The 16,236-nt window shown below is 38.1% G+C and overlaps 1 protein-coding gene across 3 annotated transcripts in view; it reads right to left on the reverse strand.

The window, feature by feature from the left end:
* EIF2AK3 (eukaryotic translation initiation factor 2 alpha kinase 3) overlaps nt 1-16,236 on the reverse strand; it is a 30,294-nt gene that overhangs the window by 6,619 nt on the left and 7,439 nt on the right. Inside the window, exons 1-13 of one of the 3 annotated variants that reach the window (XM_072406628.1) lie at nt 12,289-12,451; nt 10,143-10,272; nt 8,616-8,810; nt 8,366-8,496; nt 7,281-7,515; nt 6,469-6,631; nt 5,130-5,270; nt 3,768-3,890; nt 2,720-2,812; nt 2,040-2,257; nt 1,603-1,709; nt 1,386-1,508; nt 935-1,084 (exon numbers count right to left, since the gene is read on the reverse strand). In XM_072406628.1, coding sequence (XP_072262729.1) covers nt 935-1,084; nt 1,386-1,508; nt 1,603-1,709; nt 2,040-2,257; nt 2,720-2,812; nt 3,768-3,890; nt 5,130-5,270; nt 6,469-6,631; nt 7,281-7,515; nt 8,366-8,496; nt 8,616-8,810; nt 10,143-10,272; nt 12,289-12,329 — 1,850 coding nt within the window. In that variant the 5' untranslated portion in view covers nt 12,330-12,451. Of the gene's footprint in view, nt 1-934; nt 1,085-1,385; nt 1,509-1,602; nt 1,710-2,039; nt 2,258-2,719; nt 2,813-3,767; nt 3,891-5,129; nt 5,271-6,468; nt 6,632-7,280; nt 7,516-8,365; nt 8,497-8,615; nt 8,811-10,142; nt 10,273-12,288; nt 12,452-16,236 lie in introns of those variants that run through there. The other 2 variants (XM_072406626.1, XM_072406627.1) reach the window with 2 other exon arrangements.

The raw sequence follows: 16,236 nt of genomic DNA on the forward strand, positions 1-16,236 counted from the left end.
TCTCCAACATTCACTAAGAATGCTCTCCAGCTTATTGCAAAACTGTATATTCATAGTAACGGTAGTCGGTCAGAGGCCATTGCAGCTATTTTTAAAAAAAAAAAAAAAAAAGACATTTGCACAGGAAATCAGGGGGGACATTCTCAATTTGCCATTTTAGGATTGGCAGTTCTTCAGGGAACACAGTACTGACCAGCGAAAGTGTACAACCAACCTACAGAATGTAAATAATCTTTTGATGTATTCCAAGATTATATATGTCTGCTTTGTCCATAATTATTTAGGTTACCAGTCCAACCAATATGTAACCACATAAGACCTATCCTAAAAAGAAAAACATGACCTTCTCTAGATAATCATGGCTGCATTAAAGTAAACTTGTCATGACTGAAATTTTAAAGCCACCACCGTTATCCTCCTAAAATACCTGTTGCTCGGCTGTAATGACATGAAATCTGGCTAATTGTCTGGTAAAAGTATGCAGAAGAAAAAAAAACGTCAGAAAAACATCAGTCGTTAGTGGTGCATACTAGTCAGCCAATAAAATTATTAAGGCAAGGACAACCAGGGAACTAGCATTTAGTGAGGAATGGAATCCTTGTATCCCTGTGATTATGTTTCTTTAAATGAAATGTATGATGTTACAGTCATCATATATTTTATCTAGGTTACTGCAAGTCCACAACCAGGACCAATAGCTTCTTGACACCCAGAACACATCCGAGTCAAGTAATCTTAACAGCTGCTGCCTAATGGACATTGTCATTGCAAACTTTGTGACCGGTTTAGGTATTCTTACTTATCCATGTTCAACTGATAAGTAACAAATCCGCAGTCACTAAGTACCCACAAGGTAAATAAGACTTGAGGATAAACCAGCAATTCAATAATTCAATTTTATGCCACAAAAATGTGAAAAAGTGTAAGCCCACACCTTCCCTCCTTCAGCCACAGTTCATCCATTTTTTCTTGCCACTGCTCTGGTGGCTCTTCCTTCCACGCATTGAAGTAGCGCACAATCCCAGGATGTTCCAGCTTGGCGAGTGCTTTTACCTCCCTCATTACCTTCTCTCTGGCCAGTTTCCTAAAAACAGTTCAGTGGAGAAGACACCATTAGATGAGAATAGAAAGAACATAGAAAAGTTTTTTTAGTATATACCAGAAGCAGTGTCAAACATTTTAAAAACTTTAACTCTCGTGCAAAGGCCTTATGGTTATACAGCACATTTTGCATCGATAGTGCCCAAAATAAAATTTAAACCCGGTTGGTATATTATTTTCTGTCAAACAAATTAGTTTCCTTCAACATGACAGATTAAAAATTGCTGCCAAAAAAGAAACTGTAGCAAAAAATGTTGAATTAAAAATAAAAATAAAATCATTACCTGTTTGGGAGGCGAATTCTTTTTATGGCATAGTTACAGTCATCGACTTTATTTCGGGCCTCAAATACCACCCCAAAGCCACCTCGGCCTAAACATCGAATAGGCTCAAAGTCTGTCAGATATCTGTAAAACAGCAGGGGTCCAATCAGATTTAGCAGCCGATTACAAATCAGATTTAGCAGTGGGATCATTAGTATATTTTGTCATATAAACTGACCGTGACACGTATCCACAGCTGTATTCACTCCTGTTGTCAGCAAGGTCTGCAAGCATGGAATCGTATTTACTGTCTGTCTGACACTGAGTCTCAGATTCTTGCCTCTTCTGAAAAGAAAAAAAATATATACATATAAACAATATATACACATTTATATTGAATTCTATATTACACCTTACATGCTTAAGAATTAAAAAAAAAAATACAGCAACCTTAATCAGGATAGCGATGATCCCCCTCAAATCATTTAAATTAAAACCTTAAAATTGTATTTTAAAAATAGATAAATATGACCAAAAACCCCTTAGTAAAGATATTTAAGTCTCTTTCAAAAAATTGTTTCAACACATTCCAATAGTATCTTCTAAAATCTTATTATTTCACATACCAGCTCCCAAACACATTCAGAATAAAGAAGAACATGGAATTCCACTTACCCTGATGCCATGTGGGTGAGGCTGGAAGAGCTTGCGTACCACATAAGTGGTGGCAGTGATACAGAGCAGGATGGTGCCCACTATTTCCTTCCACCAGTGCAGCAGTAGGATTGGATCTTTTTTCCGGATGTGGTTTGGGTTTTCCAGAATCCCAATGGTGATCTGTGTCCCTCTCTTGTTGCGCTCTCTCTTGTAGTATGGCAGGTAATAACCATTGTCTGAAAAAGAAAATAATACAAAATGAAATTAAAGTTATTAGGGTAAATGCTTTACAGTCACAATGACAAAAAAAAAGTCAGCTGCAGAGGTCGCTAAAGTACAGGTCCATTTGTATGACCGACAGAACAAACATATGACATGGGTGGATATGTTTACAATTCAAAACATATTTAGAATTGGATTAATGATTATTCTCAACTTGCATGTCTGTCGCTGTCAAAGACCAATGCACCTTATTTATCACTAGAGAATACAATATTAACTATCAAAGACGTAATGAGGTTACTAGAGCAGTCCATGCAGATTAAACCCATTAACACAGAAAACCAGTGTTCTATAGAGATGAGGTTGTTTATTGAGTGGAAGAAAAAAAAAATCGGTATGTCACAGAGGGTGATGTGCACACACAATGAACAGGCCACACAGTGTTTCGAATGGGTTCATACAGTACAGTGATGTACCAGTAGGAAGCAGAGGTGGAGGTGTAGCCATGCTGACATCTGCTACACTGTGCCGTGGGGCTCTTTCAAGTCTCAGGGCTCCTTCAGTCTTTGCTAGAAACAAGGTGAACATGTCAGGAGAACCACTGCTTACGGTTTCATCTAAACATAGCAACCAATATCATTAAAGGTGCAATACTTTGACTCATTTCTAATAACATGTTCTAGAGATAGGAATTTGTGGATTTATCATAATTCTTGAATTTGCTTTTTTTTTTAATTTTTTTACAGAGTGTGTATTAGAAGACCAATGCTATATGCAAGGAATACGATCAAGAGTAATGTGTATGTTTAGAACAATGGATGCCAAGCTGCTTTTGACATTAATTGACTCTGAAAGATCTCCACGAAGAGTCTGACAGGTGCATTTGACCTGTAGGAAACCTCATTATGGTCAAATCTTTCAGAAGATAGAACCTTTTTAGAAACAGTTCTGCAAACCCACTTGCCTGACAATGACCTATTGGTTCACTATCCAACATTGATATCTTCAGGAATACAAATTTATAGCAAGCTTCAAATTAACAATTAGAGCAATTAAAAGGGTCAGCCTATCATATTGTGATATTTCCGTTACAGTTTAATATGGTGGGTCAAGTTGTCCCCCCTGGGTATTTTTGGTGATTTCAGCAGTAACATCCACCTGGCAATGTGCTTGGCTTTGTTCTAACTCTGCTATGATACTGCTCCTTATGCTGAATATTTCACAAAGGAGAGTTATTTAAGGGCCAACTCTAAATATCATAAAATACCTAATGAGAGAGAGAAAATGACAGATACCCTTAATGGATTGAGTGTGACATAAGCAAAGAACTCAAGCAGAGATCTCACTCTTACAGTCATCAGGCAATGTCTTTCAAAATTAACTAAAAATTGTTTTACTCTGGTGATCTGATTAATATACTAAAAACAACAGCACTACAGCTCAATAAAAGAATAATGGCACTCTGTATAGCTTAACACAGGAGTGAAAAATAATTCCAAACACATATGCGTGATATAAGCGTACCATATGGATACTGAAGAACGGATAGCGCTCCATTACTGTACTCCTCATGAGAAAACTTGTCATTACTGAGACATTTATCAAACTCATCAGATCCAACCAACACTGGAGTCCTGGAAGGAGAGTCTGGGGAAGGCACAAGAAAAGTATATCATGAGAATGAAAGCACACACACTATATAATCATATCAAATTGATAAACCGGAATCCAGTGGTAGTAAAAAGAAAAAAAGAAAAAAGAAAAAAAGAAAAAAAAAAAAAAACACACAAAGTTAGAAAATACTTATTGTTTAGATAGATCTCTAATTAAAAGGTTCTGACCTGTCCTTTCTCTTTTTTTAGGTTTTTGGTGGAGATTGTTTTCCTTGCTAGGTATTATGTTCTAGTATAAAAGTTGGACTCTCACAAAAGGACAGATCCTTCTGGAATATGCAAGTCATAACTAGGTTTGGACCAGAAAATTGCATTAAATCTATAGAAAGCAACTATAACAATCCAAACATTATGAATGTTTATATTAGCATAGAACAGTGCCAAGGTTGACAACATTTTCCACCAGAGCCAAGTCCATGGTGAGCAGCAAATACACATAGAATGGTGTGGGGCCAAAGACAAGGTCATTTAGCACCCAAAACAAGATGCACCTATAGAAAGAAATTGTTGATTTCTTAAGGAACCACTACAGTTTGCTCCCTAGAAATGTTTCTTCAGCTGGGTGGGGTGAAGCTGCAGGTAGACGGTTAAAAAGTGAGAGGGGCAACACATGATAAATGTAAGGTTTCCAGTTGTTGCTGCAATAGGAATTCAGTAACACCTACAATTCTGTCCACCACCCCCATACTTTGTTACAACTTTTTAATACCCACTCTAATAAATATGTCTAACTTTTCCACCTTACTTGTATTATTCCCAATTTTCCAGTAACGCTGCAACTTTTTACTGACCACCCAAAAACAACCAGATGGTTACTGAAAAAGGTGCCGGTTGGTGCGCCGGGCTAAAAGGGGCTGGGAGGACACTGCAAAAGTAACCTTTGGAGGAACCACAGGATACTTGGAACCCCTACTTTATAAAGGTAGGTCTAACCAATGTCATTTTTTAAGGTATTTATTCCCCCAATACCTAGTCCTGAGCTTCAGTCTAAATAAAAGAATTAATTCAACACTTGATTGTTGTCTATACCATTCTAAATAAATGTGTAAGCCTGTCCCAACTATTGGCAATAATGATATAGTTTGGAGGAAAAATTAGCATAATGAGTGTACTAAGTGTTAAACACAAAGAACATTCTTCAGTATAATTCTAACTACTACTAATGTAGTCAGGAGCAAACATACACTACAGGGAAGAAAAAAGCAGCACTTACGAATCAATGGCTTCCATTTGATTCTTGGCAGCGATATAATGGCATGCTTATCTTTCATTGTATCCAGGGCTGTGGGATTAACTGGGAATTTCTCAGATGGTCTGACAGATGACTGTAGATACAGCTGCCCACGATACATTCCTACAAAATAACCAATGACGCACATCACCTTTAAACATTCGTCATACAACAAAAGCAGATTAAAAAGGTAAAATAACCAACAAGTAGACTGCACATTGCTTACATGAATAGAAATAGTAAAATAGTTGCGTTAGCTTGCATACAGTTCTGGGATGAATCTTCTACATTTGGCACAAAAGGCTTTAAAATATTAAACTGATTATACTATCACAGAAAAGTAGGTATGTTTTGTCTAACACCTGTAATAAAAGCCTCCGGTCAAATATTAAGCCTCAACCTCCCTCACCCTTTAACCTATCCTTAGTTTTTTTTTTATCTAACCTTGCATAAAATCCGTCGTTTATTTTCCTTGGCAATGTTAATAATGCGTCCGCATCTCTAATTCAGCTTTGCATATGTCCTTTACAGTGCTCCATTACTGACATGACAACAGCCTTGTCCTTTTTGTTCTGCTTCAGCCCTTTTTAGTCTACTTAACCAAAGTCATGTAACATTCTAGTCTCAATGGCACTTTCCAGTCCCGTTTTAAGGTGTTAGGTCCTACTTCAGGTGTTTATTTTAATGACAAACCCTTCCTTTTGGCTGTCGAGTTGCTGGTATCTCTCAGGATCCAGAAACGGATTAGGAAAATAATGTCAGTGAAAGTCTAGCTTGTAAAAGCACATCTACTGTGATGAAGTAATGGACCAATACCTCATAAACCATGTTGGTAAGGAACCAGGATGGTGTAATTAGATGTGTAAAGAGGGCATGCATTTATTTTTTGTCCATACTATAACAGCAGAAGGGAGAAAAGATAGCATATCAGCCTAAAGAAATGTAAATAAGGAATCACTATTTGGGATGTGCTGTTGGGAAGATTACCATGGCCCACTGTGACCACGTCTACGGCCCTTTTATGTAAATGCTCAAGTGGCTGTAAGTAGACCCAGCTTCTCTTGTTTTCAAGTACAGGTATGGACAGATCAAAAAAGATGACCAAGATATGCTCCAGTCTAGTATAATTTAATTTCAGCCTACGATTGATAATGGATAAAGAAGGTCTGCTCATGGTGTACATTTTAAGACCAACCATCACTGTTCTAAACCAGACTTTGTTTAACTAAACTCCGATCCCTTCTACCTTTGCTACCCCCCTCCACCTGCTGACTACTCGGTCAATTTGTGCCTTCATAGACCAGAGAGCTCTGCCACTTACCCAAGTAGAAACTGGATTCTGTAGCTCCTCTAGCTGCTTCCACAATATCCTCCTCATCCTCCATAATATTATCATCTGATGTATAACTTGTGTCATCAAACAGACTGATAGGAAAGACCTTCCCATCCTTAACCAACCAGGCAGAGGCTATTGGTGTGCAAAACTACAAAACAAAAAGATATTCTGTTTGTCCAGAAAGGTCGCTTCTAGAATTTGAAATTATTAAGGCTACAGACAAATGCAGGCTTGGAATGCATAAGGGAAAGGCAGAAGAAGGAAGTACAATCAGATTTATTATAAAACATAGAAAAGTTAGACAGGAGAAGAGATATATAAAACCATTTTTATTGTTTGATTATCCATGTATTAATGTGATTCACTTAGTTTAAGCATTGTCATTTACTTTTCGTCAGCAATGCAGGGTCATCTGTGCAGTATTTTAACATGGTGTCCTTTAAGTTTGCATCCAATGCAAAAATCAATGGGCTACCTAATGCAACACAAATTGGATGTAGTAATGCACTGCATATATGCAAAAAAAAAAAAAAAAAAAGGGCTTTTGTAGCAATGGTTCTGACTGTAATGTCCAAAATTTAAAAATGAGACCCTAACTGTACATTGGTTACAATTCTTTACAATTATTGTAACACAACCCACTGCAAGTGTTCAATAAATAATAATTTATCCCTAATTAAAAACAGCAATGTTCTGTTCTGCAGTGTTTTGTATTTACATTCAGCCTACTGGCACGTGTCGTTGTTAAGAACCAGGCCTTGTATATGCATTCAGCATATCTGCAGTGTTTGTTTTACCTGGTGTTCCCATTCGAGGTTTCCCAGTTTTCTGTTGAAGGCCATAACCTTCCAGTCAGCCACTGACACCTTGATGGCAAAGTCATTCGTCCCAGTTTCCTGCTCATCGACGTCAGAAATAATTTTGGATTCGTCTGTGCCCCCACTGGATTCTAGTTGGCCTCCAATGAACCCTACTCCTGGATCAACATCCGGGATGTAGCGCAGCTCAAAATGCCCAACGCTAAAATTCCACCTATGGTACAAAAGACAATAAATAGAAATCATAAACAGAAGCATGTTCACACAGTAAAATGCATTTGCTGATGTATGCCAATATTAAAAGCTGGCCAACATCTATCAAAATCTAAGATAACAACTTGGACAAAGTGTTTATGACAAGCAAAACAAAATGCAGTATTCATTTTTCTAGTGCTTTATAGCTTGCATGCAGAAGGTTACTTATTTTTACTAATTTCCTGTAATCCTGGGATTACTAGATATGCGGATAAAATATACAACATCTGCTCAATCAGAGCTGAAGCAACTATGAGCAATCACACTGCTACTATCCCCAACAACATGACCTAAAATGCTCAACAGACTCTGATCCTAAATAAATAAAAACCCCACCCAGATCTGCTTGTTAAAACTTAAAGCATGACCCAGTGCCTACCACAAGCAGCATTTGGTTTTTCCAACTGCCCATTTTGCAGTCTGCCAGGTCAAGCAGGGTATACCTGGAGTATAATAGGTAAAGTAATGTGGGTTTTAACTGATGAACAGTAATCCTTTAAAAACAGATCACTGCCATTGCCAAGTGTATTTGATGAATTTTGAAACACCAAACCTATTTTTTTACAGTATTATGGGTCTGATTTATTAAAGCTATCCAAGGCATGATTGGATTACACAGGTGATAGTCTATCTAAAACTGATCTGGTCCAGGACTGAAAACATTTGCCAACTAACAGGAAATTATTTTAATAAATCCATTCCAGGTTTGCTAAATAACCCATGACAGTCTTTTCCAGTCTTTATTAAATCAGGCACAAATGTATTTATTCTAAATACTGCAAGTGGAATACCTTCTGCTTGGTACTTACTTTTCACTCCCACTACGCGGCCCCACTGCACGCACGGTTTTCTGCTTTCGATGCAATAAAAGGACATCATCCTGTTCTGTCTCTTCTTCATTCCAGCGGCGGCATCCCATTGCTGAGCAGACATATTTTACCTGCATAAAAAATATGCAATTGCATATTTGTAAATGTAGGGCCATTTTTTTTTTTTACAAGCCTCAGCTAAAAATGTGCCGAGATAAAGGTACAAGAAAGAAAGGAGGTGGAGACTTGCCTTGCCACTGCTCGCACTCAGCCCATAGGTGGTAAGGGACTTTCCACCAACCAACACAACATCATCACCAAACTTATATGACGACTCCAGAAGAGACTCCACTGTGAACGGAACGGCTTCCATACTCTCTCGATCACGATCCCACTGAAAGAGATCTCCATCCAGAGAGGGGATAATCATTTTGTTACCAAATACCTAGAAACAAAATAGGAAGGAACAACAAGAATTAATAGAGAAATGACAGCTACAGATAGTAATACAGGAGGAGGAAAGAACCCTGTCCAGAGGCGCTTGCAATCTAAGAGGAGGGGGAAGTATCACACAATACGAGGGGAGATATGGAGTGATGGAAAGTAGTGAAGGTGTAGGAAACAGAAGAAGAAAATGGTTAAACCTGGAATGAATCCGATCCAAGATTTAAACACATTTGCCAACAAAAGATTGTTAGGAAATTCATTACAGGGTTGGTAAAATAAAATTATGCCCAATATTACAGAAGGAGAATTTTTAATGGTGTGTATTAAAAAATGTACCCTCTTGAGCTACACAGCACACAAATTCCTTGATATGCCTAATTAGGAATGCAGACATAAAGCCAGAGAGGTGTTTGATGTACAGGGAAAATGGAACGGACAGATGTGCTCAGCGGCCGGTCACATAGTCAGCGAGTGATTGAATATTTATGAACCAGATCACAGTGGCACCACACTGTTCTGTATGGGCCCTGGAGACAGAGGAAGGTGCAGGGGCCCGAGCAGAGAGTGTGGAGACCCTGCAGGTGGATGACATCATCCCTCAGTATACAGCATTACCTCATCTCCTAATCCAGTGAGTCATTAGATCTGACAAGCCGAATGCGACGTATTATTGGATCTGAGACTGCAGCAAATACACAGGGTCACACAACAGCACAGACATAATTAAGCTTCCTGACAGATAAGGATTAAGCGATGATGTGTACTTCCTTCAATAGAAGGACAATTCATCTTGAGCAGATAAAGATAAATCCTAAACTTGCCATTAAACGGGTGACCATCTCAATGCCGATCAGACCAATTGGTTCTAGGGAATGTCATTCTACAATATGATTTTCTCCATTTACCATATACAGCCACAATAAGCCCCTGATGAGACAAAAGTAGAATTTTCTAGACAATCCTGTTTAAAGTAGAGTATCTATGTCCTCAGAATATCTTTTTTGCGATTGATGCTAATGCCTAAAAACAGGCCTACCTGTCAAGACAGCCCAGGTTGGAGACCCCTTGTGAAGAGGGTGCTAAATCTAAACTGCAAGAAATGATTTTGTCTCCTAAACCATGAAGAAAGTGACCCTGTGCTGTTTGTGGGAAAAAGATATGAGAACATTTTAATTCATTTTTGCACCAGCATGCAAAATCCTTAATACCTGCTCAAAATTTAGGTCACATGCAATGATATGCAACTTTTGCAGTTGAATACAAATTGCTGATTGTGGATTATGCCTTTACAATGTTCTATACAAAATACAGGGAAGGGAAACAAACATACCTCTGGTTTACTAAGACTAGATGACACAAGAGACCCTGAGCCCACATCCAGGTCCCATTGCTTCCTCCCATGATTCTCAGGATCCAGGGCTGCGATTCTTCCATCAAGTGTACTGATTATGACCAAAGACCTTATAAAAAAAATAAAAAAGAAAAAAAAGAAAGAAAGAAAGAAAGAAAATACTTTTAATCTCATGTCACTTTTATTATTAGGTACTAGAACTTTTTAGATTTTGTTTTTATCAAAAAATATTATATAAAACCAATGGCTTCCTACATAATCTGCAAACTCTTCAGTCAATGATAGGCACTGAATAGACAACATGCTGAACCTGGACCCAGATGCAAACATTCTCCTTATAGAGTTGCAGCACACAAGTCAGAGGTGTTTATTTTAGTAGTGGAAGGTTATCTTTCCATGATAAAAATGGTTGTGTAGCTTAGAACCACCGCTCAACCCAAAGTTTTCTAAACAGCTGAGAAACTCTGAGGCTTGCACAACTGAAAGCTGCTAAGTTTTCCCTGACAGGCCTAAGAAGCCCCGAACATCAATGCATGTGCACAGTTATATTTTCCATGGTGATAATTAGCAAGTGTAAGTAAATATTTTTAGTGTGTCATAAAGCCCCAATGATGGCAAAGCTTGGACATGAAAATGCATTTAACATGTTTTCACCTCCCATAATAACTTGAACATTTGACAAAACACAACAAAGTAGAACAGAACACAATGAAAGGGACATGTGCACAGGAATGCAAAGGAATGCAGAAAGGTGAAAACCCAACCTTAGGGCTCCTTTACAGAAAGCTGCAACATAAGACGTATATGCCCTGAGGTACATTCTGTTAATCAGCCCATTTAAAGTAACTGCACCTCAATGTACTAGAATTGTTCTTCTTGTGGTTTTTGGAGGTGCACAGGGGTTACACTTAAAATGAATGCACCACCATGCAATAAAGTGTGAATGAGCCCTAAAAGCATCTCCTCTGCTAGCATCCTCCACTATTATTATTATTATTATTATTATTAAACAGGATTTATATAGCGCCAACATATTACGCAGCGCTGTACATTAACCCTCAAACTGCAATTAGTACATTTATGGTCACATTATTCCCCAGCATCCCCCAACCCATCCTTAGCCTCCAGCCATAACAAAGTCTGCCCATAGCACTTATGACTCATGTGAACTTCCTTTATGCACCCACATGCATTGCAATTACCCAGCCCTGGTCTATACCAACAAGCAATCGGCCACATAAGCAATGCATGGTTCTTCCATGGGTTGGCAGATCCACAGATGTGAAACAGACAAGAAAGAAAAATATAACCTCTGTTGTATTGCTCTGCAAAGAATGAAGAAGGGCCTGCATATGTAACAGATATTCCTGACCCACATGTACACACATTTTTTTTTTTTAGCTGGGTGGCAGGCTCTGTATTGTGACCCAACTCATCAGTAACCACCAAAAAACAGCCGGGTGGTTTCTGAAAAGTGCCAGGTTGTGCACCCAGCTAAAAGAGGCCGGGGAGAAGACTGTATATGTTTAAGAAAACACCTCCTAACAAGTTAATTTTGTTAATAAAATATTCAATTTATAAATCGCTGATATATCACGCATCGACAAAGTTTATGGTCATATCGCCAATTCCCTCAGAGGAGCTCACAATCTAATATCTCCACTATAGTTATATGTCATTAACACAAAATAAGGATCATCCTTAAGGGAAGCCAATTAACCCAAATACGTATTTTTGGGGGGACGTGTGAAGAAACCCATGCAGACACAAAGAACATACAAACTTCTGGCTGAGATTCAAACCTGGCACCCTGGTGCTACAAAGGAGAGTGCTACTGAGCCAACAGTGCCTCATGATCTTATATTTGTCACAATTTTATATAAACAATAACAAGCACATTGATTCTTAAGTGTTTACTGCCCATTCATGTCTACTTTTTCTTTTCTTAAAAATAAATAAATAATTAATACGAGGCATTTAATTCAGCCTTGCCTTGATCTGAACACAAGCACAGTCCAATTAGACGTGTGCAAATCTCCCTGCATATTCATGCCATTTATAGACCATTTCCCCAGAGCTCTATAGACAAGCGCTGGAAGATGCCATGTAGAAATCTTGTTCTTACCTAGAAAAATGAAGCAAGCCAATGTTGCATTTCTGGATCATCACTGGACTATTCTATGCCACTAACACACAGAACGGATCGCTAGCACAGCTGACGACACAATGTTTGCCTACACGAGTGCTAATACCGGTGTTTGGTTGCAGAAGTTTGCTAAGCTGCAATGTAAACAGATTACGTTTATCCAAAGACAAGATAATAGTTGAAGCGTATGATCACGCCATGTTTAACCCTCGCATGATGGAATTAAACATCATGCTGTGCAGGATTTAGAGGGAAAAAAAAAAACTCCCAGCCCACACAGAACAGCAAGTCCTGAACAAGAAGTCTGTAAAGTGATGCATGTATGTTGAAGGACCCCACAATGTTGGGCTGACAGGATACATCTGATGATTCTTGTCTGATTATCATTTCAGGACTAGTATAGGAGGAGAATCTGGCGTGTGTACAGTGCTCGTCTGATGTTGTTCATGTGTCCGTCCTGGCAGATCCATGAACAACAAACGAATGAAATACAAGTGAAGGGGAGAGAGCGCAGCACCCCTTTCCATAGAGCAGAACGGTGCGGCATATACAAAGCTCATACAAGTATTATTTAATAATAATATACAGTATTTATATAGCGCCGACATATTACGCAGTGCTGTACAAAGTCCATAGTCATGTGACTAGCTGTCCCTCAAAGGAGCCCACAATCTAATGTCCCTACCATAGTCATATGTCATTACCACAGTCTACTAAGATCAATTTTGTGGGGGGAAGCCAATTAACCTAACTGCATGTTTTGGAATATGGGAGGAAAACAGAGTACCTGGAGAAAACCCACACAAACTCCATGCAGATAGTGTCCTGGACGAGATTTGCAAAGGCCAGAGTGCTAACCACTGAGCCACCGTGCTGCCCATGTATCTTTCAGTCTTTTGTTGTTGGTAAGGACCATGAAAGATCCTTTACAACAACAAAATTCTAACGTGTGTACGTAGTCTTAGTTATATTGTTCTAAGACATAAAAAGAAAATTCAGTAAACAAAATTGGCCTCCCTTTAACATTGCGCCTATCAGTACAAGATTTTCAAACATTAAGTAACTATCCTAATGTACAGATAGGTAACTTTCTGCATGTGTGCATCACATTCATAATTTACACTCTGGAATTCTTATGACAACATTCTGAACTTGTTGCTACTTTTCTAAGATATATTACTACATGAAAAAAAAAAATCAGAAAAGTCCAAGAATGATGAAACAGCCAAGCAACAGATGCTTCATGTTTCAGCTTCTCCGAAAAAAAAATGTAGATACAAATGTAATACCGACCACATACTTCCATATTTTGTTTCAGGCCGAGCTATCTGTGCATTGACAGATCAATATGTAACACTTATCACTGATGTGACAAGATGGGAAATGTTTAAAGGGTTTTCATATAAGGACATAATAAAACATCTGGTCTATAAAAGGCCTTATATTTGGGCAAATACAACCTCAGATTAACAACAACATATGACATATTACAGTGATTGTGTGATTTAAGAAAGTAAAAAAATTAAAATGCAGAAGCAGTGTGAAACAAAATTAAAGTACACCCTTACCCCTTCTAAAAGAATTAGGGGAGTAAGTAGCAGCCATGTGCTGGTATGATGAATGAATGATCATCAGCGCTGTTAAAGTGATCATCAGCAAGTGTAGGCAGCTCTATAAAAGCAGAAGTTTTGGAAGTTTGCTAGACTGGTGCATTCAGGTGTGTGTTAACACAATGCCAATGAGGAAAGACATCAGCAGTGATATCAGAGAAATGACTGTGGCTGCCTATCAATCTCGGAAGGAATTATAAACACCATTTCCAAACAAGTGTAAAACATTTAAGACAGTTGCCAATCTTCCCATGAGTGGACATCCAAGCACATACACCCCAAGGTCAGATGGTACAATGCACAGAAGAATTTGCAGAAAATTTCAGAAAAAAAAAACAATGCTACACCTCAGACTTTACAGGCCTCAGTTACAATGTTAAAGTTCATGAGAGTACAATAAAATGAAACAATTATGTCTTGTTTGGAAGGGTTGCCAGGAGAAAGCCTTTCTCTCTAAAAAGAACACTGCAGCATAGCTTAGACTTGCAAAGTTGCATCTGCACAAACCACAAGACTTCTGGAACAATGTCCTTTGGAGAGATAAGTAAAAAATGGAAATGTCTGACCATAATGCACAGACCCCATGTTTGATTAAAACACATTATATCAGCACAAACAACTCTCAAGCATGGTGGTGGTAGAGGGATGATGATTTCTCTTTGTTTTGCAGCCACAGGCACTATGCAGTAATTACGTTGATCATGAACTCCATGTATACCAAATGTTCCAGGAGTAAAATTTGAGACAGATAAATGTTAACCAAAACTTGGTCAAGCAACAGAACAATGATCCCAAGCAGCAAATCCCTAACAGAATGGCTGAAAAACAAAAATGTGTTGCAATGGCCCAATCACATCCAGACCTTAACCTCAATGAAATGCTGTGGTAGGACCTTAAGAGAGCTGTGTATAGGTGAATGTTCACAATCCAAGAACTGGAAAAAGGTTTTAAAGAACAGGCTATCTTTCTTCCACCACAATATCAGAAAGTGATATGGTCATGCAGAAAAGGAATATTTCATGTCATTGCTGCTAAAGGTGGTTCTACAAGTTATTGAATTATGAAGTATGCTTAGTTTCTTACACGATATGGTCATGCAGAAAAGGAATATTTCATGTCATTGCTGCTAAAGGTGGTTCTACAAGTTATTGAATTATGAAGTATGCTTAGTTTCTTACACACAGCTTCATTTTTGATAAATAAAGGACACAGTGAAATCTGTTGTGTGTTGTTTTATACCTGAGGTTAGATGTAAAGGATTTTAGAATCTGCTAAGGACCAGATAAGCTTCTATTATGTCCTGTTAAATAAAAGAATTGTACTTGAATAACTGTACAGCATGCTTAAACTAAGGTTTACTTTGCTGTAACCCAAGTAGTGAAATATAGTAGTAGTACTTGGCAGAATTCTTGAAACTGAGATTTGGAACTCTATACTTCCAGCTCCCACCATCTAGATTGATACAATTACATCCAATGCACAGTTCTCTTTTCTTTGGCACACAACCTCAGAGCATCCATCATCACCAAGGAGACTTCGGCGGCCCTGGAAATCCCCATGCACAGACATACCAGCTGCTCTTGTATGTATTTAAAATGCACTGAATGTTATCCCGAGCACCCAGTTCTCTACATTCCACCCTCCAAGAATCACACATTGCCTCCATATAGCCCTCACTTCCTGATGATGGAGTTACACTTTTCTGATGTCAGAGCTGCAGGCGATACAATTGTTTCCCTTCTATCATTAATGCCATTTATTGAACCAAACATTATCTGCAATATGTCATACTTCTATTTTTTAAATTTGCCAAAACACAAATCAAATATATAAACAAACATAATAAAATACCGGACAGATGGGAGAAATAGTGTAATATACAAAACATTTTACTGCAAAAACAATGAAAGTAATTCATTTTAAACTGCTCATTTTTCTGAGGCTTTTTCAGGTTTGTGGAGAAGATATTTCAGGGCAATTCGATTAATAACGATTCATACAATCCACCCACATTGGTGTCGGAGCTTTGACAACATATAGAACACAGCACCAATGTGAGAATATGATGAGGAAGAGACAGGGATGAGGAAGATATAAGATTAGGTGATGCCGGATAACCCTCACTAAGTGTTTGTATAATTTCCCAAGCTGATGATACATTTCTAGAGATGATCTGAAAAACTCTCTCACAAACTTAACTAGCAGATTAATCGGTGATTAATTGCATAAACTCATCAGCCAAAGTGATGCTTTAAGATAAATAAACTAAATAAAAGCTTTCAATTCTTAAAATTGAAATCCCCAGTAGAGGTCATTT

The sequence above is a fragment of the Pyxicephalus adspersus genome, chromosome 3 (assembly GCF_032062135.1).
Source record: "Pyxicephalus adspersus chromosome 3, UCB_Pads_2.0, whole genome shotgun sequence".
NCBI lineage: Eukaryota > Metazoa > Chordata > Amphibia > Anura > Pyxicephalidae > Pyxicephalus > Pyxicephalus adspersus.